The sequence below is a fragment of the Lissotriton vulgaris genome, unplaced genomic scaffold (assembly GCF_964263255.1).
Source record: "Lissotriton vulgaris unplaced genomic scaffold, aLisVul1.2 SCAFFOLD_568, whole genome shotgun sequence".
Taxonomy (NCBI): domain Eukaryota; kingdom Metazoa; phylum Chordata; class Amphibia; order Caudata; family Salamandridae; genus Lissotriton; species Lissotriton vulgaris.
In genome coordinates this window covers 422,481-449,609 of record NW_028245922.1, presented here as the reverse complement: position 1 = coordinate 449,609, position 27,129 = coordinate 422,481, and the positions used below count along the sequence as shown (strand labels likewise).

Sequence of the window (27,129 nt, the reverse complement as noted above, 5' to 3'; positions counted from 1 at the left end):
TCACCTTGCCCTTAACACCGACAAAACCGAGGTTCTTTTTTTCAGTAAAAAATCCCCCCCCCCTGCAACCCTCTGGTGGCCTACCATCCTGAATCCCCCACCCTCTCCCGTGAAGGCAGCTCGTAACCTGGGCTTCATTTTTGACAACTCTTTGTCCGGAAATGCCCAAGTCAACAAAGTGGTAGGGGCCTGTTTCTCCAAACTTCGCATGATCAGAAAAATCTTCCCCTTCCTCCCTCAATCCTCACGCAAAACTGTAGTCCAGGCCCTTATCACCACCCATCTAGACTATGCTAATAGTCTATATGCAGGTGCCCCGCACTATCTTATTGACCGCCTGCAAATAGTCCAAAACGCGGCAGCCCGGCTCATTGGTAACATCCCTGCCCGTACTTCAGTCAGAGCCTACCGAGAAGAACTTCATTGGCTTCCCATTTCACGACGCATAGACTTCAAAATTCTGATCCTGACATTTCGGGCTATTCATGGTACTGGCCCGCTTTATCTGAAAAAGCGTCTTAAAATCTCTGTTTCAGCTAGACATCTCAGATCCAATAACCTTCGTCTTCTGTTGGTTCCTAGATTCAGGCTTTCTCGGACTGGCGGCAGATCTTTCACCGTCACTGCCGCCAAGCTCTGGAACAGCCTCCCCCTTGACCTCAGGTTTTGCGAATCTGAGCCAGCCTTTCGCCGCAAACTCAAGACCTGGCTGTTCACTAAGCGGTAGGACTTGAAACTGTCAGCTCCTCGCTTTTTCCCATTTCCTTTGTGAGATATGATTTTGGTTACTCTTCATGGGGACAGTCATGTAATCTTAGCGCCGGGACACCTCCATCGGAGGTAGCTGCGTGCTCTATAAGCTCCATAAATAAATAAATAAAATAAATAAATCACTGGCAATGGCCGAGATGGAGATGCTGTGGGATCACTGTCAATGGCCGAGAGTGAGATGCTGTCGGATCACTGGTAATGGCCGAGAGTGAGACACTGTGGGATCACTGGCAATGGCCATGAGTGAGACACTGTGGGATCACTTGCAATGGCCTAGAGTGAGATGTGGGGGATCACTGGCAGTGGCCAAGAGTGAGTCGTGTGGGATCTTTGGCAGTGGCCAAGAGTGAGACGTGTGGGATCACTGGCAATGGCCAAGTGTGAGACGTGTGGGATCACTGGCAATGGCCAAGAGTGAGACACTGTGGGATCACTGGCAATGGCCATGAGTGAGACACTGTGGGATCACTTGCAATGGCCTAGAGTGAGATGTGGGGGATCACTGGCAGTGGCCAAGAGTGAGTCGTGTGGGATCACTGGCGGTGGCCAAGAGTGAGTCGTGTGGGATCTTTGGCAGTGGCCAAGAGTGAGACGTGTGGGATCACTGGCAATGGCCAAGAGTGAGACGTGTGGGATCACTGGCAATGGCCAAGAGTCAGACACTGTGGGATCACTGGCAATGGCCATGAGTGAGACACTGTGGGATCACTTGCAATGGCCTAGAGTGAGATGTGGGGGATCACTGGCAGTGGCCAAGAGTGAGTCGTGTGGGATCACTGGCAGTGGCCAAGAGTGAGACGTGTGGGATCACTGGCAATGGCCAAGTGTGAGACGAGTGAGACGCTGTGGGATCACTGGCAATGGCCGAGAGGGAGACGCTGTGGGATCACTGTCAATGGCCGAGAGTGAGATGCTGTGGGATCACTGGCAATGGCCGAGAGTGAGACGTGGGAGATCACTGGCAGTGGCCAAGAGGGAGACACTGTGGGATCAGTGGAAATGGCCAAGTGTGAGACGCTGTGGTATCACTGGCAATGGCCAGGAGTGAGACGTGGGGGATCACTGGCAGTGGCCAAGCGTGAGACACTGTGGGATCAGTGGAAATGGCCAAGAGTGAGGCGTGTGGTATCACTGGCAATGGCCAAGAGTGAGACACTGTGGGATCAGTGGAAATGGCCAAGAGTGAGGCGTGTGGTATCACTGGCAATGGCCAAGAGTGAGACGCTGTGGGATCATGGGCAACGGTCAAGAGTGAGACGCTGTGGGATCACTGGCAATGGCAAGAGTGAGACGCTGTGGGTTCACTGGCAATGGCCAAGAGTGAGACGCTGTTGTATCACTGGCAATGGCCAAGAGTGAGACGCTGTGAGATCACTGGCAATGGCCAAGAGTGAGATGCTGTGGGATCACTGGCAATGGCCAAGAGTGAGACTCTGTGGGATCACACTGTGGGATCATTGGCAATGGCCAAGAGTGAGATGCTGTGGTATCACTGGCAATGGCCAGGAGTGAGACGTGGGGGATCACTGGCAGTGGCCAAGCGTGAGACACTGTGGGATCAGTGGAAATGGCCAAGAGTGAGACGCTGTGGGATCGGGTCAGGAGACTGACACCCAGTGAGACTGTGCATCAGGTCATGAGACTGACACCCAGTGAGACTGACACCCAGTGAGACTGTGCATCAGATCATGAGACTGACACCCAGTGAGACTGACACCCAGTGAGACTGACACCCAGTGAGACTGTGCATCAGATCATGAGACTGACACCCAGTGAGACTGACACCCAGTGAGACTGTGCATCAGGTCATGAGACTGACACCCAGTGAGACTGACACCCAGTGAGACTGTGCATCAGATCATGAGACTGACACCCAGTGAGACTGACACCCAGTGAGACTGTGCATCAGATCATGAGACTGATACCCAGTGAGACTGACACCCAGTGAGACTGTGCATCAGGTCATGAGACTGACACCCAGTGAGACTGACACCCAGTGAGACTGTGCATCAGATCATGAGACTGACACCCAGTGAGACTGACACCCAGTGAGACTGTGCATCAGATCATGAGACTGACACCCAGTGAGACTGACACCCAGTGAGACTGTGCATCAGATCATGAGACTGACACCCAGTGAGACTGACACCCAGTGAGACTGTGCTGCAATAAATGAGACTTGCAACATGCATGTTTGTATTGTTTGGCTATGTACAAGCTTATACATAAGTGCAAATAGGAACACACAGGCATACATCCTCTGCACCTTTGTGACTGACTATCCCTTGTGCCAGGCCTGACTCAGTCGCTCCTCTTCCACAGCTCTCCGGTGGATGTGTGCACTCTTCCCCCAGCACCGCCAGGCAGTGGCTGGCTCAGTTCGGGCTGGAGCAGTACGAGGAGGACTTCCGCCGGAAAGGCTGGCACACCCTGGAGGTGCTCAGGTAATTAGTCCTTTGTCGCTGTTGATGGCTCCATCTTCACCCTTTTCATCCTCTCATTCTAATTTCTTTCGCCAATCGCTCGTTTTTACTCTGTAGAGAGAGTGTGCAATGAAGGGAGAAATATAAACATTTTTAGTTTTTTTCTAGCATTGTGGATTTTTCATTTGTATGTTTGTCGTGGCACGTGTACAGCCGAAACTTGTCTTGTCGTAGAGAAACAGAGGGCAGCACAGTGGCCCAGGTACTGTGATACGATTCAAGATGAATATAGCACATTACAATGTGTTGGACAGGCCACATGAAGGGCCACTCTCCCCCAGCCCAACCAGGCCCGAGAGCCGCCACGACAGTACCACGCATCATCATTGTACATCTGCTGCCCTCTCAGGGCCCCTGCCTGCGAGGCAAGCTAACCTCGTGGGCCCGATCCCCTGCCGGCCCACGCGGCCAACCTAAACCGCCATCTTGGACCCTTCACCACGAGGTCGCCTGGCCCCCGATCGACCCCGACCCTGGGCCTGGCCCGGCCTCAGACATCTCGGCACCACCATCCACCCTGGAGGTGAGCGGGCTACTTGGCGAGTCAATGGGAGAAAGAGGTGTCGATGGCTCCCCCCGCCAAGTGCCGCTCGCCCATCGCGCCCCCGGGCGCTGGCTCCACCCCCCTGCTGGGTGTCTGGAACCCCGCATCCCGGACCCCCGACCTCCAAGTGCGAGGGTCCGGACATCAAAGCACGCCAGCCCTATAACTGGGGCAGCGCCAGAGCAGGAAGGCAGTTGTATCTTGGAGTCGAGAGACGTAAAGAGGAACTCATCCTGAACGGACTACTGGCGCTGCCGTAGCTCTGTCCTGTGTACCATCATCCTGCCTGTTGGCGCTGCCACAGCCGTCGTAACCTTCATCCTTCATCGTCGTCCGGATCTGCTGGCGTGGCCGCGGACCGTTGTAACCGTCATCTTCATCGGGACCTGCAGGCTCCGCCGCGGACCGTCATCTTTCATCCGACCATCTCGGGACCTGCTTGGCTCCTCCACGGCCCGATCATCAAGAACGCCGAGCTCAAGGATTGAGAGCTATTTTTAGACTCACCGGTAACTAAAGACTGTCCCGCTACCCTTTTCCCCAAACCAAAGACTAAGCTAGAGGGGACCCCTGAGTCCAGACCTCCTTGTACCATATCATCGTAACCTAAGAATTGCATATAAAGTCTCGTAACCTTCAGTCTTGTGTGGTGTCCGTCTGTGGGGGGGAAGTTATTCATCTGTACAGTCGTTGGAGACGGCTCTCCCTGGAGACCTCTCCCCGTACCTCGGCCGACCCTCCCGGTCCGTCTAACATTGGTGGCCAGCGGCGCGATTCGAATCACCGCATAACGTACAGAAAATAGCTCACCCCACAACGAACCATAATGACAACTAAAGAAAGCGGATCAACCGAGAAGTTCCAAATGGAAAAACTAGAGGAGTACAGCCACCGTGAACTAAAGCAGTTCTGCATCGAACTAGGTATCGCTACCACCGGACTAAGCACCAAGGACGATTTTAAACATGCCCTACAGTCTTGGGCAGAGACCGGGGATACCGAAGCCCCTGAGCAAAGCACCGCAGAAAAAACCACCACAGTCCCTGAAGGGCAAAGAACCGGTCTCCCGCAAGACGAGATCCAAGAAAGAGAAAAAGTCCGACTACACGAGCTAGAAATGGCCCGACTCAAGATGGAAATAGAACTCAAGTTGGCCGAACAAAAAATCAACTTAGAGCACCTACGTCTCCGAGAAGAAAGAGAGGAGAAACAGAGACAAAGGGAGCTCGAGGAAAAGAAACTGGCGTACGAGCACGAACGGAACATAGCCGAGATCAACCTGCGCAAACAGAATAAAGAGTTAGGGGTGCCCGAGAGACCACACACCCCGGGGACCGCGGAGAAAAAAGTACACATCCCCAAGGATGTGGTCCGAGAATATTTCCGAGAGGACGACATCCAACAATGGTTTAAGGCCTATGAAATCGCTATGACTGCGCACCGGATCGATAGAACCGACTGGGGTGCCGGTCTATGGGGCAGATTCCTCAATGAAGGCCGCGATACCCTGTTACAGCTCCCAGACCACCAGATGACCTCCTACGACCATATGAAAGCGGCCCTCCTCACCCGCTATGGTCTCACGCCCGAGATGTACCGCCAGAGGTTCCGAGACTGCACACGTATCCCGGGTACAACTTGGGTGGACTATGTAACGTACTTTAGCAGAGCTTTCGAAGGCTGGATCAAAGGAAACAACGTCACGACATACGAGCAGCTGTTCAATCTGATGGTATGGGAGCATCTGTCCAACAATTGCTTCATCGAACTACGCCAACACCTCCTCGACAGCAAGTTGACCGATCCCCGGCAGCTCGCAGCCGAAGCTGACCGGTGGGAGATAACCAGAGTGGGCCGGAATGGGTCCTACGAGCAAAACAGGAACAACAATGGACACCACCGACCGAGAGGAGGGGGAGGGGGCCAAGGACGAGGAAGAGACAACACTCCGGCCGCCCCCGTTGCCAGCACCACCCCCCCGGCCAACCGGGGCAGCACCCCGGCGCGACCGGGGTACAGAGCCAATGTCACATGTCACCGATGCCAGCGAGTCGGCCACTATGCAAATGACCCAAGCTGCCCGCAGTATCAGAGTCCAAAACCCCGCCAAATGGCCGCCGCGGCACTAGGGGAAGAACAGATCCCCGAGGAACAAGAAACAGACCAGCAAGAGTATCAAGAGTGGGAGCCAGCCGCCATGACTCTCGCGTGCTTAGGGGGAAGAGACATGGTCCCGCGGGTCCCCCTACCCGCTAACACCCAAAAGTACAGCCAATGGGTAAGCATCAATGGACGACGGGCCGAAGCCCTTCGGGACACCGGGGCCAGTGTGACAGCCGTCCGCTGTCACCTGGTGACCCCAGAACAATATCTACCGAACATCCTCTGCCCTGTGCGATCAGCCGACAACTCGGAAAGTCTGTGTCGGATGGCCTGCGTCCCCTTTGAGTGGGGAGGGGTCTCCGGCATGCTGAAAGTGACGGTCCGAGACGACTCCCCCGTGGACTGCCTACTCGGAAATGACCTGGAGAGCTCCCCGTGGGCAGCCGTGGAGCGAAAAGAACACTTGGGGATGTTAGGCGTCCCGGACTGGGCGTGCGTCACCACCCGGTCCATGGCCGCCCGGGCCAACCCTCACCCAGAAGAACCAGAATGGCCGGCGCCGCCGCCTCCGGTCGCCCCAGCCGAGACCACCGACCATGACACCCCCCTCGAACCGTCCGACATCGCTAACCTTGACCAGTGGGCCCAAGAGGGGGGACCCACGCAAGAACAATTTCGCCGGGAGCAGAAGACCTGTCCCTCCCTAGAGGGACTCCGTCAACAAGCGCTCGCCCAAGGCGCAGGGGACACTTCCGGAACTCATTGGGTCTACTGGGACAATGATCTACTGTACAGCGAGCAAAGAATCGCCGAGCTGGGGGCCAACAGAGTACTAGCGGTACCCCTCCGTTTCAGAGACTTCCTGTTAAACTTGGCCCACGATGTCCCCCTGGCAGGGCACCTCGGACAAGATAAAACTTACAGCCGCCTAGTGACCCACTTCTTCTGGCCCAAAATGAGAAACGATGTACACCAGCATTGCCGATCTTGCCCCACGTGCCAAGCCAGTGGGAAGAGCGGCCGCAAACTAAAGGCCCCCTTGCAACCCTTTCCAGTAGTCACGACCCCATTTGAGAGGGTCGGAATAGACATTGTGGGACCCCTAGACCCGCGTACAAAACAAGGCCATCGCTTTATTCTGGTGCTGGTGGACCACGCCACCCGCTACCCTGAGGCTATACCTCTCCGGACCGTGACAGCCCCAGTGGTCGGCCGGGCCCTGATGGGGATCTTCTCCCGTGTGGGGTTCCCCCGAGAAGTCGTCAGCGACAGAGGCACGAACTTTATTTCTAAATACATGAAATCACTCTGGCAACAGTGTGGGGTCACCTACCGATTCACGACCCCCTATCACCCCCAAGGGAACGGACTGGTTGAGCGGTTCAACCGCACACTAAAAGGGATGATCGGGGGATTGGAAGAGCCCCTTCGTCGCCAGTGGGATGTACTGCTGCCGTGCCTCCTCTTCGCCTACCGGGAGGTCCCACAAAAATCACTAGGCTTCAGCCCATTTGAACTGCTATACGGGCACCCAGTGCGGGGGCCGCTCAGCCTGATCAAAGAAGGCTGGGAGATGCCTCCGGCCAAGAACCCTCCAGACGTCTTCCGGTACCTCCTCACCCTCCGCAACCAGTCCCAGCGGTTCAGAGACCTAGCAAAAGCCAACCTAGAGGCCAGTCAAGAGGATATGAAAAAATGGTATGACCAGAACGCCTCATCCATTGAATTCGAGCCGGGACAACAAGTATGGGTAATGTCCCCCACAGAACCTTGCGCTCTCCAAGACAAATGGACGGGGCCCTTCAAGGTAATCGAGCGCAAGGGTCCTGCCACCTATCTGATCGATATGGGGTCCTCCCGGAACCCACTCCGGGTCCTCCACACCAACAGGCTGAAACCTCACTTTGCACGAACCGAACTCAGCCTACTGATGGCCACAGACAACGGGGCTGAAGACGACTCCGAGCCTCTCCCTGACCTCCTGCGGACCCAGGAGCAAGACGGCTCCGTAGATGGGGTCCGCCTCTCGGAGACCCTCACCAGAGAACAACGCCAAGAGTGCCAAGCCCTCCTGTCACAGTTCGCCAGCCTGTTCTCCCTCACACCAGGTGTCACGTCCTGGTGTGTGCACGATGTGGACACCGGAGATAGCCCTCCTATCCGTCACCGGGCCTACCGCGTACCTGATCGGGTACGGGCCTGCATCCAGGCGGAAGTAGCCAAGATGCTCACGCTCGGGGTCATCGAGCCCTCAGACAGTCCATGGGCCAGCCCGGTCGTGCTGGTCCCCAAAGCAGCCGCCCCCGGAACCACCCCAGAACTCCGGTTCTGTGTCGACTACCGGGGCCTGAATGAGGTCACCCGGACGGACGCACATCCCATCCCCCGGGCAGATGAACTGGTCGACCGAATGGGAGCTGCCCGCTACCTCAGCATCTTCGACCTGACAGCAGGTTATTGGCAGATCGGCCTCACACCCCGAGCACAGGAACGTTCTGCCTTCTCCACCCCCGATGGCCACTATCATTTTACGGTCATGCCTTTCGGCATGAAAAATGCACCAGCGACTTTCCAACGGCTCGTCAATAAGGTCCTGGCGGGGCTCGAAGGGTTCAGCGCCGCCTACCTAGACGACATCGCTGTGTACAGCCACCACTGGACCGAACACCTCCACCACCTCCGAGCAGTGCTGCAAGCCCTTCAACGAGCTGGCCTCACGATCAAGGCCAGCAAATGTCAAATTGGACAAGGGTCTGTGACCTACCTCGGGCACCAGGTGGGAAGCGGCCTAGTGGCCCCTCTACAGCTAAAAATTGCTGCCATCCAGGACTGGCAGCCCCCTATCACCCAAACCGAGGTACGAGCATTCCTGGGCCTCACAGGCTATTACCGAAGGTTTGTAAAAGACTATGGAACCATAGTGGGGCCTCTCACGGAACTCACGTCAAAGAATCAACCAAAGAAAGTGAACTGGACCCCAGAGTGTCAAACGGCATTCGAACAATTGAAGGCCGCCATGTGTTCCGCTCCTGTGCTCCAGGCCCCCGACTACAGCCGGGAGTTCCTCGTCCAGACGGACGCCTCCGACCAGGGCATTGGGGCGGTCCTGTCCCAAGTGAACACCGAAGGCCTTGATCAACCCGTGGCCTTCATCAGCCGTAGACTCCTACCCCGGGAGCAACGCTGGAGCACCATAGAGAGAGAAGCATTCGCAGTGGTATGGGCCCTCAAAAAGCTCCGGCCCTACCTTTTTGGCACCCACTTCCGGGTGCAGACCGACCACCGACCCCTGCAGTGGCTGATGCATATGCGGGGGGAAAACCCAAAATTGCTGCGCTGGTCCATCTCCTTACAAGGTATGGACTTCACAGTCGAACACCGGCCAGGACCAGATCACGCCAACGCAGACGGCCTGTCCCGGTTTTTCCGCCTCGACGACGAGAGTCCCCAAGAAGATGGGTAACTCTCCCCGCCTTCAGCTGGGGGGGACGCATGTTGGACAGGCCACATGAAGGGCCACTCTCCCCCAGCCCAACCAGGCCCGAGAGCCGCCACGACAGTACCACGCATCATCATTGTACATCTGCTGCCCTCTCAGGGCCCCTGCCTGCGAGGCAAGCTAACCTCGTGGGCCCGATCCCCTGCCGGCCCACGCGGCCAACCTAAACCGCCATCTTGGACCCTTCACCACGAGGTCGCCTGGCCCCCGATCGACCCCGACCCTGGGCCTGGCCCGGCCTCAGACATCTCGGCACCACCATCCACCCAGGAGGTGAGCGGGCTACTTGGCGAGTCAATGGGAGAAAGAGGTGTCGATGGCTCCCCCCGCCAAGTGCCGCTCGCCCATCGCGCCCCCGGGCGCTGGCTCCACCCCCCTGCTGGGTGTCTGGAACCCCGCATCCCGGACCCCCGACCTCCAAGTGCGAGGGTCCGGACATCAAAGCACGCCAGCCCTATAACTGGGGCAGCGCCAGAGCAGGAAGGCAGTTGTATCTTGGAGTCGAGAGACGTAAAGAGGAACTCATCCTGAACGGACTACTGGCGCTGCCGTAGCTCTGTCCTGTGTACCATCATCCTGCCTGTTGGCGCTGCCACAGCCGTCGTAACCTTCATCCTTCATCGTCGTCCGGATCTGCTGGCGTGGCCGCGGACCGTTGTAACCGTCATCTTCATCGGGACCTGCAGGCTCCGCCGCGGACCGTCATCTTTCATCCGACCATCTCGGGACCTGCTTGGCTCCTCCACGGCCCGATCATCAAGAACGCCGAGCTCAAGGATTGAGAGCTATTTTTAGACTCACCGGTAACTAAAGACTGTCCCGCTACCCTTTTCCCCAAACCAAAGACTAAGCTAGAGGGGACCCCTGAGTCCAGACCTCCTTGTACCATATCATCGTAACCTAAGAATTGCATATAAAGTCTCGTAACCTTCAGTCTTGTGTGGTGTCCGTCTGTGGGGGGGAAGTTATTCATCTGTACAGTCGTTGGAGACGGCTCTCCCTGGAGACCTCTCCCCGTACCTCGGCCGACCCTCCCGGTCCGTCTAACACAATGCATGCAATTTGATCGCATGCGATTACAACATGGTTGTTACAACGACTGCGTTGTTAGTACGCCATACTATTACATCGCAAGTCATTACAAAGACTTGCTGCAGGGGGTACACTGGACATAGAAATAGTATTAATTGCTGTTCCTACTCCAGTTTGCGCAACAGCAGGGAAGGAGCTGGATTTTAAATCCAATACCTGTGCGCCCCCTACAGCAAGTCGTTGTAATATCTTGCAATGTAATGGTATTGCGTACTAACAACGCAGGCGTTGTAACGACCGTGTTGTAATAGCATTGCGTGGTGGAGACAGCGTTGTAAATGCTGTTTCCCTTCAAGATTGTCGAGGGAGATTGACATGACATATGGGGAAGGTTCCTACCCTGTCGGGTGCTACGGCCCCTTGAAGCGAAGCATCTTCAGTTTGTTTCTGACTATCTCAGCTCTCCGAGCCGTTCTGAAGTCATAAAACTCTGCAGAATGTTTGGGACAATCCTTGTTGATGTCTTCAGTTGTTCTCATAGCCTTCACCAAGCAAAACTGTCTAACCACAAATCCCCCGGGGCGCTCCACCAATGCGATCTGAGGTTGATCTTGGTGACGCAGTGATTGATGGTCTTGCATTCATTGACTGTGGGTCAGGAGGGTCTGACAGTGGATTGATGCCACGTGTGTCACCCTTGAAGAGGGCTTGCTTCTATTAGTGACTTGATTGATGGGGGTTGGTAGAAGGTGTGCTTGGTTTTGCTGATGGGAGCCCTGCATGTGAAGCTTAGCACTTTGAGCATGGGATGTTGTCACAGGCATTGCACCATCTCCACTTCTTCTGTTGGCTGATTATAGCACACTTGTTTCCTGAGAGTTCTTGTTTGTACCATGGAACTAAGGGTTTAAGTTGAGGTGATTGTGTTTTTAGTGGTGTTGCATTTCAAATAATTTTTAACGCGGTGCTGCTGGGGAGAATGTTGTCATCTAATAGCCGGTGGGACCCTGGTGGTTGTTAGATTAGTGGTGGAGATGGTTCTTCAGGAGGACTTATGAAGTGGCAATGTGCTTTTCTCTTTTCTATTGACCTTGATGTTGGAACTATTACGAAGAGTGGAGAAAGGGATGACAAGGTGGTCCATCCTGTCAGATGTATCAGGGTCTTGTAGTGAATAGAGGATCAGAGGTTCACAATGAGGCTGAAGCTGCCTTTGCAGTGGGCGGGTTCGGTGATGTGCTGTTTGATGTCCAGTCTATTTTTAGGCATTTGTACAGAGATTGGGATTTGGGGTCTGACTTTGAATCCTTGTTTTATGCAAACTTGCTATTTCTTTCTAACTTGGGAGGGCAGTCCCTGTGCCCCTGTGCCCCTGTGTCCCTGTGCTGGACTTCTTTATATGATTTCCCAAACTCCTGACACCGGTGGACTTCAGGTGCATCCCAAGGGAGGAAGTGGCGGTATACGCTGGAATGCAAATTCAGAAAATTTTGGGAAGTGTAAAACTGTCCCCAAATATTCTGTATCTTCACCCACTGTTGGAATACCTGAATGTAGATTCTTCCTCCCTCCTAAATTAAAACCGATTACCAACCTCCCAGTCTTGGCCAACATGATGGAGAAACGCATAGTTTCTCAGCTCTGACAACACCTGGATGCCAACCGAATGCCTTTCCATCAGCTCTCACTCAGGGTTTAGACCATGTCATGGAAAGGGAGTGCACTGCATGGCTGGGGATGATACCCCGAAGTGGGCAGATGACAGGCCTGGCTGCTTGATGGTCATGCTGGACTCGACGGTGGTCTTCAATACTGTGATCCACCATATTCTGCTCAGAGGGGAGGTCACTCTGGCCTCCCAAGGACAATGCAGTGGTTTAGTTCATTTTTAAACCAATGTACTAAGAGGTCTAGGTTCTGAAAACACCTGTCTCTCCAGATAAGGGCATCCCGTGGGGCTCCCATGGCTGATCTGTTTCATCTCTTTGTCGGCTTAGATGTTGAATTGAACCTTATGCGGATGTCACCCAGTGTATGTTCAGATTTCCAATAAGTCTGGTACCATTCTTATTTTATAGCAGTACCTAATTAAGATCAAGACCAGTCTGCACAAGAGTCCGCTCCAGTTCAATAAAATTAAATGAGAATTCACCTTCATTGGGGGAGGAGTGCGGAATATGCCTGAAAGGCCTAACATTGTTTCATACACCAATGGTGTTGGGTCAAATCCCAGCTTTGTTCACCTACATTAAAAATCTAAGTTTCACGTTTGACTGCAGGATGTCACTGTATCCTCAGAATGACAAGGCTGTAGGCAAACACTTCCACCAGTTACAAACCCCCAAAATGTATTCCAGCCTTACTGTCTGCCTAACACAAAGTCACGGTTGTAGGGGGTCACAATAAACTCCAGATTAGATGACTGTAGTGCAGTATATTCCAGGCACTCATTGTCTCTTGTGTCATGGCTGCAGAGGCTTTGGGACGCAGTGGTCCTTGCCGTGGTGGGGCTAAAACTGAACGATGAATTCCAATAAACAAGAGGGTCTTTGTACAGCCTGCCGGTCAAGGAGGGGATCAGATTTAACCTGGCCTGGTGAATGGTCCTGTGTTTCCATCCCAGAGATACAGAGTCTTACACTGATTCACTTCCTCCTGTGTGCAGTCAGTACCAAGCCCCCTTGATTATCCCTAGGAGAAGGCTTAAATCTAAGGGTGGACAGGCTTTTTCTGTGGCAGGACACATCCTGTGGTGTTCACCTCCACAACAGGGTAGAGCGCTTTTCAGCCGTAAGACAGCTTTGGGATCATCTTATCTAGATCCCGTCTCAAAACAGGCACCAGCAGACTTCCATTGGTGTAGTGTGGGCCTTACAAAGGCCATCCATCCAAACCCATCCATCCATCCGTCCATCCTTCCATCCAGTCAGTCATCCATCTATCCATTCATTATCCATCCATTCAACCAATACTCATCCATCCATCCGTCAATTTGTTCATCCATCCAATCCATCCACCCACCCACCCAACTAGCCATTCATCATCCATCCACCCATCCTTCCATCCACCCATCTGTCTGTCCATCCGCCCACACATCAATCCATCCACCTATACTTCCATCCAACCTGTCCTCTGCGAAATCCACCATTTCTTTTTTTTTTTTACAGAGTTTTATATAGCACAAACTTGATCCGAATTGAATAGGCTATCAGAGCGCTTTACATAGCACCAATTACGTTACATGAGGACACACATTCATTTTTGTTAGGCACTGGGAGATTAAGTGATTTGCCCAGAGTCACAGGATGTTTGGCATTGTTATCGAGACTCGAACCCAGATTCCCAGGTCCGCGGTCGAGCGCCCTAGCCGTTACGCCGACTCCTCTCCTGTCTCCATCCTTCTCTCCTGCATTTTAGACGTGCAATCACAGCAGATTTATTTGTGCGTAAATAAAATAAGGTTGCACATTACCATATAGTGTAGACAACTAACTGAATTGTCTGTAATGTAACAGGTATTATACTCACCGAAGAAAATGTACTAATTTTAGTAATCTCAGAAGGATGATGGGCTGTGATAGCTCTACCAGAATTCAAAACTGTGAACTGCATGTACTCAGCCCACTGAGCGATCTGACCAACCAGGCGCTGTAGAGACATCAAGAGTGAAGGAAAAATGTTTGTCTGTTGGAGCAGCTCATATGTATTTATTTTTCCAGGGGATGTAGTATAGCATCAAATATTTAGCTAACTGGTACTTCACGGCGATATTGTTCTCTTTACAGAGGCAGTCCTGCCAAGCACCACTCATCAGGTGTTAGACTAACGCATTTCAGTGTACTGCTCCGCATCACCGCCATAAAAAGCATTGTCAGGACTGCCAGCTGAGAGTAGACTGCCAGCTGAGAGCGAAGGCCGCGCTGGCAAGCTCACTGTCAGTGCTACACTGTAGTATTCAATTTGATTCTCGCAGTGGCGCTCTGCCTGCGCAGCTCTGAGTCACTTGATGCAGCTCTGAAACAGCCTGAAGTCACGGCCGGCCCGGTAGTATGTCCAATAGCTACTAGCACTACTGAGACTGTCAGTCAGGTTGTTCGATACATTGTGGCTGTGGCATCGCCGGGATACCACGTCCTGCATCCTGCTACTCGGGAAACAGCGTTTACAATGCGGACAATACCACGCAGGTACATAATAACGCAGTCGTTACAACGACCGCTTTGTTACCACTTGTGCCTTTACATTGGAAGTCGTTTCAACGACTTGCGCTAGATGGCGTGCAACTCCAGGGAATGTGTTTGATTTTAAATCCAACACCTTCCCTGCTGTTGCGCTAATTGGAGTAGGAATAGTATTTTATACTATTCCTAAGTCAAGCACGCCACCTAGCGCAAGTCGTTGAAACGTCTTGCGATGTAAAGGCACGAGTGGTAACAATGCGGTCATTGTAACGACCACGTTGTTATGTACTGCATGGTAAAAGCACGCGTTGTTACGAGCTACATTCCTGCTAGACTAGTAGCGCTGCGGGGAGTGTGAAGGCCAGTGGCTCAGTAGTTTTGCGGGGGCCACTGGCTGCAATCATCATGGCGCTCCCGGCTCTGCTCGCAGCTGTCTGCTGCAGTGCTGAGTGACTAGTACTAGCACCGGCCCGGCCGCCAGTGCTGTGGGCCTTACTACTGTTATGGCCGCCCACGAGCAATTCAATTGTGCCAAGCCCAGCCGAGAAAGTGCAGTGGAGGATGTCATCGGAGTCGTGACCTGTGACTGACCGGCTCACTCACTGACCGTCCGGTTCAGTTGCAGTGGCCACCAGGAGTGGACTCGGACAGACTGCCTGAGCTAACCGGGCACCGACGGCAGACCGAAAATGGTTGCCGTGGTGGGTGGCTCGAGGCAGCCAGCTGCCTGCCTGCTGCAGAGCCATTCACAGACGCCAGTCACACAGTGCCGCGGCTGCCTAGTTGAAGATCTGATCACTAAGAACAGTGCTTAGTAAGTAAGGTAGTTACCACTTGTCACCCCCACCCGCGTGTCTACCAGTGTACTGAGGTTAGTGCCGTTCCATTTCTGGTGCTTTGCTGTAGTTTTAAGATCTTCTTAGAGTCTCTCGTTGCTGAAATGGGTGTAATATGTCTTATTAATATAGTCAAAGTCAAAGTCATGTAGTCTTCTATAGCGCACATATCACCGTTAGGTCTAAGAGCCCTTGCCGACACAGCGAGGCTCATCAGGTCGCTATTAGTTGGGAAATAGCCAGGTTTTTACTTCCTTACGAAAGGACATATGATTTGAGATGGACGAGATATGTGAGGAAAGCTTGTTCCAAAGATGAGGAGCCAGATATATGTTTCCCTTATCTTTATTGTTTCATTTTGCTTGCAAGATAATGTCACTCATAGTCGCTGAAATGTCACTCCTAATTACACTGAAAATATGAAAGTGTCACACATAGCAATCTGAAACCTTGGCAGCTATGCTTGTATGCTATAGACCAGTGGCACTCAAAGTACGGCCCGTGGACACCAGCAGCCCGGCAGACCTTGTGTGGGGTATGCAGACCTTTTTGTATGCCCCATTCGATAAACAGCAACGCAGAACTGCTGTTAACCGGCCGCCGAGGCCTTCTCTATATACAATAGAGGGCACCTGTGGAGCACGGGCAGTGATGTTGTTACTGCGCGTGCTCCACTGGTTCTCTGCAAGTGATGTCACACTTTTAGATCTGGCAGGAAGCAAAGGCCCTTTAAAAGTTAGTTGTTGGGCCGTTACTTTCTCCTCTGACTTTTAAAGTGCTTTTCACTAAGGTTACCCATCCCAGCTTTGTACACGTAGCTTCTGCCAGGCCGCCCGCCTCACTGCCTGATAGTCCGTCCTCCTTGCTGGCCTGAGTAAGCCACTAGGACTCCACGAGCAGCAGCGACCTCTCACGGGGCGGACCAGCATGCTCTCCTCGCCACCCATCAGCCTGTCCACCTTGCTGCCCACTAGCCTGCCCTCCATGCCGCCTACTAGCCTGTCCTCTTTGCCGCCCACTAGCGTGGCCTCCTTGCTGCCCTCTAGCCTGCCCTCCTACCTGCCCTCCTTGCCACCCACTAGCCTTGCCACCCTCTAGCCCGTCCTCCTTGCCGCCCACTAGCCTGCCCTCCTTGCCGCCCTTTAGCCTTCCCTACTTGCCGCCCACTAGCCTGGCCTCCTTGCTGTCCACTAACCTGTCCTCCGTGCCACCCTCTAGCCTGCCCTCCTGCTGTCCACTAGCCTGCCATCCACTAGCATGGCCTCCTTGCCGCCCTCTAGTCTGTCCTCCACGATGCCCACTAGCCTGTCCTCCTTGCTGCCCTCCAACCTGCCCTCCTTCTCACCCTCTAGCCTGCCGTCCACTAGCCTGTCTTCCTTGCCCCCCACTAGCCTGGCCTTCTTGCCGCCCTCTAAACTGCCGTCCACTAGCCTGCACTCCTGCTGCCCACTAGACTGCCGTCCACTAGCCTGTCCTCGTTGCCGCCCACTAGTGTGGTCTACTTGCTGCCCTCTAGCCTGTCCTCCTTCCTGCCCTCTAGCCGGCCCTCCTACCCACCCTCTAGCCTGCCCTCCTTGCCACCCACTAGCCTTGCCGCCCACTAGCCTGCCCTCCTTGCCACCCTTTAGCCTTCCCTACTTGCCACCCACTAGCCTTGCCTCCCACTAGCCTGTCGTCCTTGCTGCCCACTAGCTTGCCCTCCTTGCCACCCTTTAGCCTTCCCTACTTGCCATCCACTATCCTTGCCGCCCACTAGCCTGGCCTCCTTGTCGTCCACTAGCCTGGCCTCCTTGCCGCCCTCTAGCCTGCCCTCCTGCAGCCGACTAGCCTGCCTCCACGTGACCCTTACCCAGCCACTAGGATGCCAGAAGCAGCAGGTGGCCGACAGAAGGGACAGCCTTGTCCACTTGTTGCATAGATGTGCAGGAGAGAGCGGAAAGAGGATGCTGAGGAGGAGAGAGATGAGAAATGCAAATGGAGAATCTCAGAAAGATATCGGGAGAAAAACGACATAAGACCCTAGTAGAGAGCCTGCAGAAAAAGGTGGTGTGTCTGAATGAGATACTCTGAAGACCACTGCCCCTCCACAGACCTTAGTAATGTTTGATTCACAGTCTGCTTATAATGTGTGTGTGTATGAATGAATATACACACACACACACACATGCACAGTCCTGTGATTGCCCATAGTAGATGGCCTTGCCACTTTTATCTGTGGTCACTTGTGTGCCCCCTAAAAATCACTTCTAGAGATGCCCCTGCTTCAACCGTGAACAAATGGCCGCATTTTTATCCTGTAAAGGTGGCAACCCTGCCTGTGCCACATTTGAAGAAGCAGAGAGGTTTGTCTTGAACCGTATATTGCTATCACCACATACTGCTCCCCTTTGGCTAGATTGGGAGTGTTCAGGTTAATGTAAATTCTGCTAGTAAGCATGTGATTATAAAAATGGGCTGGATTGTTCTTGGGGAGGGAGAATGCACCCAGTTCGTTGTGCAATCACCTCTGTGTGAGAAGTTAGCCTGGCATATGATGTCCACTAGTTCTAGTGGGCACCTTGCGCCAGTCTAATCGACCCTTATTGATGGTGGTTGTAAAGTCAACCTTATAGACAAGCTATCCTAGTGGTAGCATGTACCAGCAGTCATAGGCTAAGACTTCAGAGAGCATGTGAAGCAAGCTGTTTTACCAATTATAATACCTTGAATACCAAATGAAAGGACACCACACAAGGTATATATCAAATAAATATGTATTTATTCTAAACACAACCCCTCTGCACTCTTTACGAGGTCAGAGGTAAAAGTACATTACAAGTCACTTAATTAGCATATGATAAGTTGCACAAATACAGTTTTGCCCTAGGGGCCTCACAAACCATGTCCTAAAATAGTGGTATAAGAACCACGTTTGAAATAGAAAGTAGGACTGGGGCCTAGGGAATCACTGGGGCTACACTAAACAAACAAAGGTTAGGAAGTAGGAGACCCACGGGAGACGCGTGCAGTGTCTCAACACAGCTGCGAGTTACCATTGACTTTCTATGGGAATCAAAGAAGTTACAAAAGTACACTTTAAGGACACTTCCGGATGGACTTGGATGGAACCCTTTGAAACTAGGACACTTCGAGAGTCAAGACCCACGTGAGCACCGGAGTACTCGTGTTACCTCACCCAGGGAAGCCGGGTGCATAGGTGTCTTTTCGTGTCGGGTTTCGTCGTCGTTTTCAATGGAGAGCTGCAAAGAATTGCTGCAGGCGACCAGAGGAAAAGTGTCCGGGTGGATTCAAGGGTGGATCGAAGATCTGAAGAACCTGAAAGCAGAGGGGACAGAGTCTGGGTCACTAGCCAGTGACCAGGAAGGAACCAGGCGATGTTGCGTCAATTCAGGTGAAGAGGTGAAGCTTGTCTCTGCAGCCACAAGGACCAGGAGGCGTTGATGATAACCACGAGCTGGATTCGAGCTGTCTCACAAAGGATCTAGTTGACTGCAGTGTCGGTATCCAGATTGGACCCAACAAGCCTTGGCAAACGCAATCCACGCAGGAGATGAAGAGTGGCTTTGAGTCAGACCAGCAAGGTCTGGGGCGCTTCTCTTTTTGCAGGGAAGCTGGAGCAAGCTTGGAGCAACCAGGAAAGCAGTTTGGTTCAAAGGAAAGTCTTCAGGGGGCTCACTAGCCAACGGACTAGGAACCGGGAAGACACATCAAGCTGAAATGCAAAGGCAGGCCCCATGCGGCACTCGTGGAGTGTGGAGGACTGAGCTTCGGTGCTGATGGTGCTCGGGTTCGGGGCTTCTCATACCCCAATGCACAACTTCGAGTTACCTCAGGAGTCGATGCAGTTAGAAAAATGCAGGATGTCCAGGGTGTCCAGTCCCACGTCTCATGTCAGCCACGGGTGCTGTGGATGTGTGTTGGAGTCAGGGAAGTCGGGGAGTCCAGTTCCTTTGTTGCTGAGTCTTCGGGTTTATTTATTTTTATTTATGTTATATTCTTGTATAGCGCCTGAATAGACCCCGAAGGGGTATCTCCGCGCTTTGCCAGTAAGAATATAACTCCAGATGGTCTTGTTCAGAGAGGGTAGTACATATTATAAAGGAGGAATTAATTGCTGGTAAATAAGTATGTTTTTAAGGTCTTCCGAAAGGTCAGATGGCTAGGCAATGATCTCAACTCAAGAGGTAGAGAGTTCCAGAGCATTGGCCCCACATGGGCCAGCGCTCGGCCTCCTTGTCTGGACTTCTTTATTCTAGGTATCTGCAGTAGCTGCAGGTTGCTAGAATGCAGAGAGCGCCCAGGAACATATGGCCGAAAGATTTCGGCCAAATATTTTGGGCCTTCGCCTATCACACTTTTGTGAATGGTACATAGAGTCTTAAACTGTGCTCGCTTCCTCACTGGTAGCCAGTGGAGTCTAGTTAGCAGGGGGCGTGAGGGCGTCCTAGAGGGAACATTCAGGACTGTCCTTGCTGCCGTATTTTGGATTACTTGTAACTTGTTGAGTTGCCCTTCATTAGCTCCTAAAAGAAGACCGTTACAGTAATCCACTCTGCTGATGACTAGCGCCTGCACAAGTGTTTTCCTGTGGCAGTCTGGCAAATAGGGAAACACTCCTCTTAGCATCCCAATTGCCCGAAAGCAGGTACCAGCCACTTGATTTACGTGGTCTTTAAAAGTGAGTGTCTGATCTAATAGCACTCCCAAGTTTTTTACCGTGCTCTTCGGGTTGGGAACAGGTCCTAATTCTAAGGGCCACCATTCAGGTGACCAGTGAGTTGCCGCTTGTCCAAACAACATGACCTCTGTTTTCCCTACGTTGCATTGAAGACAGTTTGAGGACATCCACTCTGATATTGCTCTCATTCCATCTGCAAATGATCTTTTTATTGCAGGTGTCAGACTTTTAAAAGGAAAGAGGAGTTGGGTGTCGTCAGCGTACGACACCGGGGTAAACCCAAATGATCTTGCTAGGTTGGCCAAGGGGGCCACATACACATTAAATAGTGTCGGGCTTAAACATGAGCCCTGTGGCACTCCCTTGTTGAGCTCCCTATAGATGGATTTGTGGGAGCCCAGCCTAACTTCTTGGGAGCGGCCAGATAGAAAACTTTTCATCCATGACAGAGCCACTCTATCCAAACCTACGTCCTTTAAACGATCTAGAAGCACCGTGTGAGACACCATATCAAAAGCGGCGGAGAGGTCCAACAGCACCAGAATCATAGAACTGCCCTCATCCAGTGCCATTTTGATGTTATTGGTCACTGTTTGAAGGGCTGATTCGGTGCTGTGGTTCCGGCGGGAGCATTGAAAAAGCAGACTGGCAAGTTACTGGTGATGCCTATTTGTACAGGGTGGTCACTCTTTGACCACAAGGGAGATGTCTTCTGTCTTCTAGTCAGAATAGAATGTCGAAGGTCCAAGAGTTCTGTATCAAAGTTTCGTTCCAGGATAATCTAAAGTCCTGGGGACACAGCTCCTATACTTATACTTAGTTAAGGGGCTGGATTACCTGCTAGGTCCCTCCTATGGGTGGACCTAGGAAGGGGGTGGTTACACCCCTTTCCATTTGTACAGTTTTGTGCCAGAGCGGGCTGGAGTGCCCCAGCAACTAGTTTGAACCGGGCAATGCATGGAGCACCTTGTGTGCCCCAGGCAGTGTCTCAAAAAACATCTGTGGATGCAGCCCTCTCTGCCCCAATAATACACAAAACCCTGTCTGGGGAGGTTCTGGGACCTCCCTGGACAGGAAACCTATTGTCCAGGCCTCCCCTGCTGGAGTTTCAACCAGCAGCAGGAGGTCAGACTCGTGTCTGTGGCAGCAGCATCCATTTTGTGATGCCGAGGCTCGGTTTAACTATAACCGGGTAAAGCAGTACTTACATGTCTTCTCCCTCTAGAAAGGTGGAATGCTACCCCTGCCGCCAGAATTGGTGGGGGTAGTATTCCAAAGTGTTTGACACCTTACACGACATGTTTTGATAAAGCCAAACCAAAGTTAGCATTAACCGCGAGGATTATAATGCACTTAAGAGTATATGGTATGGCTATATCATAGAACAGCTATAAGGAGATGGTTCCGAAAGCTGCAGAGGGGCTCAGCTCATGCTCGGGCACCCTCTCACATAAAAACAAGCACTCTGCCTTCAGGATTGTTAAGACCTGCCAGAGGAGTGACTTATAGGTGTATATGTGTTTATATATAAGGTAGATACAGATATACTATATCTAAGTATGAGGTGATTACACTGTTACATTGTTACATGGGGTGATTACACTGTTGAGGGGGCGTGGCTTGGATGCCGAGGAGGTAGGCAGCGTGAGCCCGGAGCTCCGCGCCAGATCCCAGATATCATCCTGATAATCCACGCGAATTCCAACGAAAATTGGAAAATCCGTAGGTTAAAGGTGCCACGGAAGCAACGGCGTTCGGAGTGGGCGACCTACGGCTGCTTATCGTCCTGAAAATCGAACTTTCACAAGTGCCTCGGGTACGATAGACTTCAATCTAAGATGGCGCCCTGAGGCCTGGACGGGTGACGCAGAGTGCGGAGGTGACTTGTGGCCCGGTTCTCCTGTTGTCCCAGTACCAGTGGTGATTGCTGGACCGGAAGGCCTCTCTCAACCCTGTAAGCAGGCACGGGTGACCTTTTCCTCGTTTTGGTGGCGAGTTGACGGTGGAACGGGGACACAGGGAGGTTCACCGAGGAAGCCCCAAAATGGCGGCGGCTTTGAGAGGCGACTACCACTCTCCACGTGTAGACCGGGGCTTCGGGACCCCATCATCGACGCTTGCTTCCGAGACTTGGGCCGACCCCGCGAGAGAGATCCGGACAGTGCTCAGTGCCCTGCGGGTGTTCTAGATCCCCAGCCCCATTGTTCGGGGAACTCTCCGGGAGCGAGGTCCTGAACTGCGGACGGCTACGCGGAGATTGGCCGGGGCCCCTGGGGCCAGTAATTGCTGTCGCCGAGATGGTGAAACCGAAAGGAAAGGGGGACGGAGCGGCTGACTCAGAACGCTGGCCGGAGCGGATCACGACCACCCTGCTCTCCAACGCATGCAAGACCGCATGCTGGAGGCCATCACAACCACAAAAGACACCCTGCAGCAGGACATCGCCCAGGTAGCGACAGGCCTGGGTCTCCTGAAAGCGGAACATGATAAGCTTAAAGACAGGGTCAAAAGTGTGGAGATCTCCCTACAAGAATTGACCCCGGATCACAAAGCGCTACAGGGCCAGATGGCGGATGCCCTGGACAGGCTGAAAGTATTGGAGAGGAGGGCCGAGGACGCTGAAAATAGAAGTAGGCGCAACAACGTTCGTCTGGTGGGCCTTCCGGAAAAAACTGAGGAAGATGACATGGTGGGCTACCTAGACAATTGGCTACGCACTGAAGTTGCACCAGAGGGACTCTCTCCCTTCTTTTCGCTAAAACGGGCCCACAGGGTTCCGGCCCGACCACCAGCTCCGGGCCTGCCCCCTCACCCGGTGGTGATTAAGCTGCTTCACTACAAAGACCGGGACTGGTTACTGCAGAGGGCGAGGGAGGCAGGGCCCTTCCAAGTTGACAATAACAGGGTCACCCTGTTCCCGGACTACACTTTTGAGACCCAGAGACCCAGGGCCAGCTTCCTGTCGCTCAAGCGTGAGCTCCGTGGAGAGGGCGTTAAATATTCCCTTCTCTTCCCAGCGAAGCTAAGGGTGGTGGTGGACGATAAATCGCTTTTCTTTACCTCCTCGGCGGACGCTTGGGCATGGTGGGACACATACAAGGCTGGAACGGACGGAGCCAGAGCCAGGGCAGAGGAGGCTCAAAAGAAACAGCCGACCAGGAAATCCCAACGCATTTGCAAGAATCGACGGAGAACTGGGAAACCATCAGTGTCGCAGACTGAGGCGGAAAGGAAGGCTGCTCTGCAGGCGGTGTTGGATCTCTCAGGTGCGGCGCAGAGTCAGTCCGGGAAGGGCACAGACTCAGAGGAGCAGGGTACGGGGTCGGAAACAGAACTCTCAGAATTCGGGGGTGCCAGGGGCCCCGTTGTCACGCCTCAAACGTCTGGAGAGATCGTCGAGGCCTGAGACACTTGATTTGGAGAACGGCCTGATGGTCTGACACTGGGGCGCTGTGCCCGTGAGTGCAGCTTCACGTTTCTGTGGGAATTCAAGAGTTTTCATGGGGGGATTACGGGGCGGGATATGCGGGACTGATCTGGTTTAACGAACTCCTTCGGTATCGGTCCGCGCCATACTGGCCCTTAAGGTCATCGCAGTGGAGACTGCGAATTGTAGTGTTTTCATCGAGGGAATTACTTAGGTGAAACAGTTTGGATGGGATCTCTTCCAATCGAGGGGGGTCCTGTCCTGGGGGGGTGGGAACCGAGAGTAGTTGGGGAAGCTCAGGTTGGGATCAGAGGGGTGCGGGGTTCATCTGTTTGGAGAGGGTGGGGGGGGTCAGTATTGTGTTGGCATAAGCGCATGGTCGAAGGTTGTTATTGTTATGTCTGGGGATGCAGGGGAGTATGGCTAATACGGGGGCTCTGAAATGTGTGACCTGGAATGTGCGGGGTCTACATACCATGGTGCGCAGACACACGGTCCATGCTTATCTGAAACGTAGGGGAGTGCATATAGCTTTTCTTCAAGAGACACACCTCACGAAACAGGAAGGAGTGGCGCTGCAGAGAAGGTGGAGCGGGCAGCTGTTTAATACGACATATTCGGCCTTTGCAAGGGGCGCCTTGATTTGGATACGGGCTGGGGTTCCCTTTCAGGTCACCAAACAAGTAATAGATCCAGAGGGTAGGTTTGTGGCTGTGGAAGGGAGACTTAGGGGCCGAATAGTGTCATTATGCAGTGTGTATGCTCCAAATGTGGATTTGCCCGCCTTCCTGACAGCGCTTTCGGGCAAACTGGTGAGTTACTTGGCGGGTCCAATGGTCATGGGAGGCGATTTTAACTCAGTGGTGGACACCATATTGGATAGGTCTCACCCTCCATTGCACTCATCACTGATACATAGGGTAGCGAAACAAAGATTAGACTGGCAGGAGAGTTGGGGCCTGGGAGATGCCTGGAGGACACTGCACCCTAACATGAGGGACTACTCCTTTCACTCTAGTATACACGACCTACATGTTAGGCTGGATGTGTTTTTGTGCTCTTCACCTGTGCTTGCAGCGGTAGGAAGCGCAGAGTACTTGGCCCGCACGTTGTCGGACCATAACCCTTTGTTATTGTCCCTGAATTGGATGGTAGATGTCCCTTGTGTCCCAACTTGGCGGCTACAACCTGATACTTTGGATGATTTGCTATTTAGGGAGGCCTTGGAGGAGCGAGTGACTCGCTACTTCGAAGAGAACAGTGGCTCCACTTCCACCAGGGCTGTGGAGTGGGACGCGTTTAAGGTGGTGGTTCGGGGACACTGTATTGGGACCGTTGCAGGTGCTCGTAAGACATTGTTGGACGACCTCGATCGTGCGGAGCGACGGCTGAGGGAGATAGAACGAGAGCGCCCAAATCATCCCGAGCTTCAAGAGGGGGTTGGTAAAGCCAGAGAAGCGATGGCGGTGGAGTTGGAGCGGTTGCGTAGTTTCGATCACAAGGTCTATCTGACTAGGGCGCATGCGGAGGGCGATAAGGCGGGGACAATGCTGGCTTTGGCTTGCCAATCCGCTTCGGCGGGGTGCCCCAATCGTGTCCATTCAAGAGGAGGGAGGCGGGCTTTGCCACACCCAAGCCGGGATCCTGGATAGGTTCAGGGCGTATTATGAGGGTCTATATGAGAGCGGACCGACGGGCGGGGCGGAGGAACTGGACACCTTCCTTGAAGGGCTGCAGTTACCACAGCTAGAACAATCAGAGGCGGAGGAGCTGGGTCGAGCTATAACGATTGGGGAAATAGGTTGCGCAGTGAAACAGATGGCTAGGAATAAAACCCCGGGGCTCGACGGCCTACCGATCGAGTTCTACAGTAAATACATGGAGCACTTAGCCCCGCAACTGCAATCGGTCTACAACGAGGCACAGTCACGAGGGAGACTGCCGCGCTCAATGTGTGAGGCCCTTATGGTCCCCTTGTTGAAATCTGGTAGAGCGAGTGACGCCCTCTCCTCTTATCGCCCATTATCAATGCTCACGACGGACTACAAGATCCTGAGCAAAATCCTGGCTAATAGATTATAAACCCACATGACAGGCCTGATCCATAGTGATCAGTCTGGTTTCATTCCAACGCGAAACACCACCCACAACATCCGTAGACTGACTAGGCTGCTGGGAGCTCGGTTGCCGGAGGGGTCTACTACTTTAGTGTTCTCCATAGACATCGAGAAAGCTTTCGATAGCCTAGAGTGGGATTATTTATACGGAGTGATGAGGCGTTTCGGACTAGGGGAGGGCTATATCAGCTGGACCAAAGTCCTGTATACTGAAGCCACGGCGAGGGTTCGAGTGGGCTCGCAGATCTCGAGTCCATATCCGGTACGACGCGGTACTAGGCAGGGATGCTCACTCTCCCCCCTTTTGTTCGCGTTGGCAATGGAACCTTTTGCAGCGGAAGCCAGGTCTGGCCGCTATTATAAGGGACTGGTCTATAGGGCCAGGTCGCACGCCATCTCGCTGTACGCGGACGACCTGTTGATGTTTTTGGCCGATGCGGAGGAGGAACTGATGGGAGCGAGGCGTTTGCTAGAATTGTTCGGGCGATTATCGGGCCTGAAGGTCAATTGGACTAAATCTTGCCTGTACCCGTTGAGACGGGGAGAGCCGTGCCCTCTCACCACACAGGAACTTAGATGGGAGCCTCATTGCCTGCATTATCTGGGCGTTTATGTGTATCATACACCTGCAGATATGCTGGATGGTAATATCACCCGTTGCATTAACGCCTTGAAGGGGAGCATGGACTTCTGGGCCACCCTCCCACTCTCATTGGCGGGTCGTATTTCCTTGCTGAAGATGGTAGCACTACCTAGGCTATTATATTATTTCAGAACCCTCCCGATATGGATCCCCGGCTCAGTCTTTCGACGTCTGAGATCACTGATTATAGCATTTCTATGGGGCACGGGTCGGCGGTGAATAGCGCTGGACACCCTCTTGCGGCCCAAGGATGAGGGAGGCATGGCAGTGCCTGATTTTGAGTGCTATTACCTAGCGGCTCAGCTACAAACTTTTACCCAAGAGGTCGCGAGAGTGTATCGAGGCCCAGAACACAGCAGAGATGAGGACACCCCGCGGCATGTGCTTGCGTATATTACTCTTCATCAGAAAATGCTGATCAGGGACCTGACGGTGGAGGAACAGACGTTTCAGCTTTGCTGGAACAGGGCGCGCAAACGGGCTGGAATCCGTCGCATGTATGCTCCGGAGATTCCGCTGGGAATGATCACGGCCCTACCTCATGGTGGGGATTGGTCGAGACTGCTGGGCTGGGAGGAAGCTGGGGTCCAGATGCTGGGTGACCTTTATGAGGACGGAGCCTTGCTTCCGTTCCAAGAGTTACAGGAGCGTTTTGACCTTCCAAGAGGTGATTATCTTCTGCACGCGGCAGTGACTGGCACCATGCAAGAACACTGGGGCGACGGCCTGCAGGAACCCGCGACCTCTATGGCGTGCCAATATACGATGATGGCGGCGGGAACTTTTTTAAGGGAGTGACCTGTCTGTATTCCCGA

At 53.2% G+C, this 27,129-nt stretch overlaps 1 protein-coding gene across 1 annotated transcript in view; it reads left to right on the top strand.

Moving 5' to 3' along the window:
• Positions 1 to 27,129, top strand: part of LOC147666252 (phosphatidylinositol 3,4,5-trisphosphate 5-phosphatase 2-like) — a 420,611-nt gene that overhangs the window by 363,606 nt on the left and 29,876 nt on the right. The window contains exon 26 of the mRNA XM_086949195.1: positions 3,094 to 3,215. Coding sequence (XP_086805321.1) covers positions 3,094 to 3,215 — 122 coding nt within the window. The remainder of the gene's footprint in view (positions 1 to 3,093; positions 3,216 to 27,129) is intronic.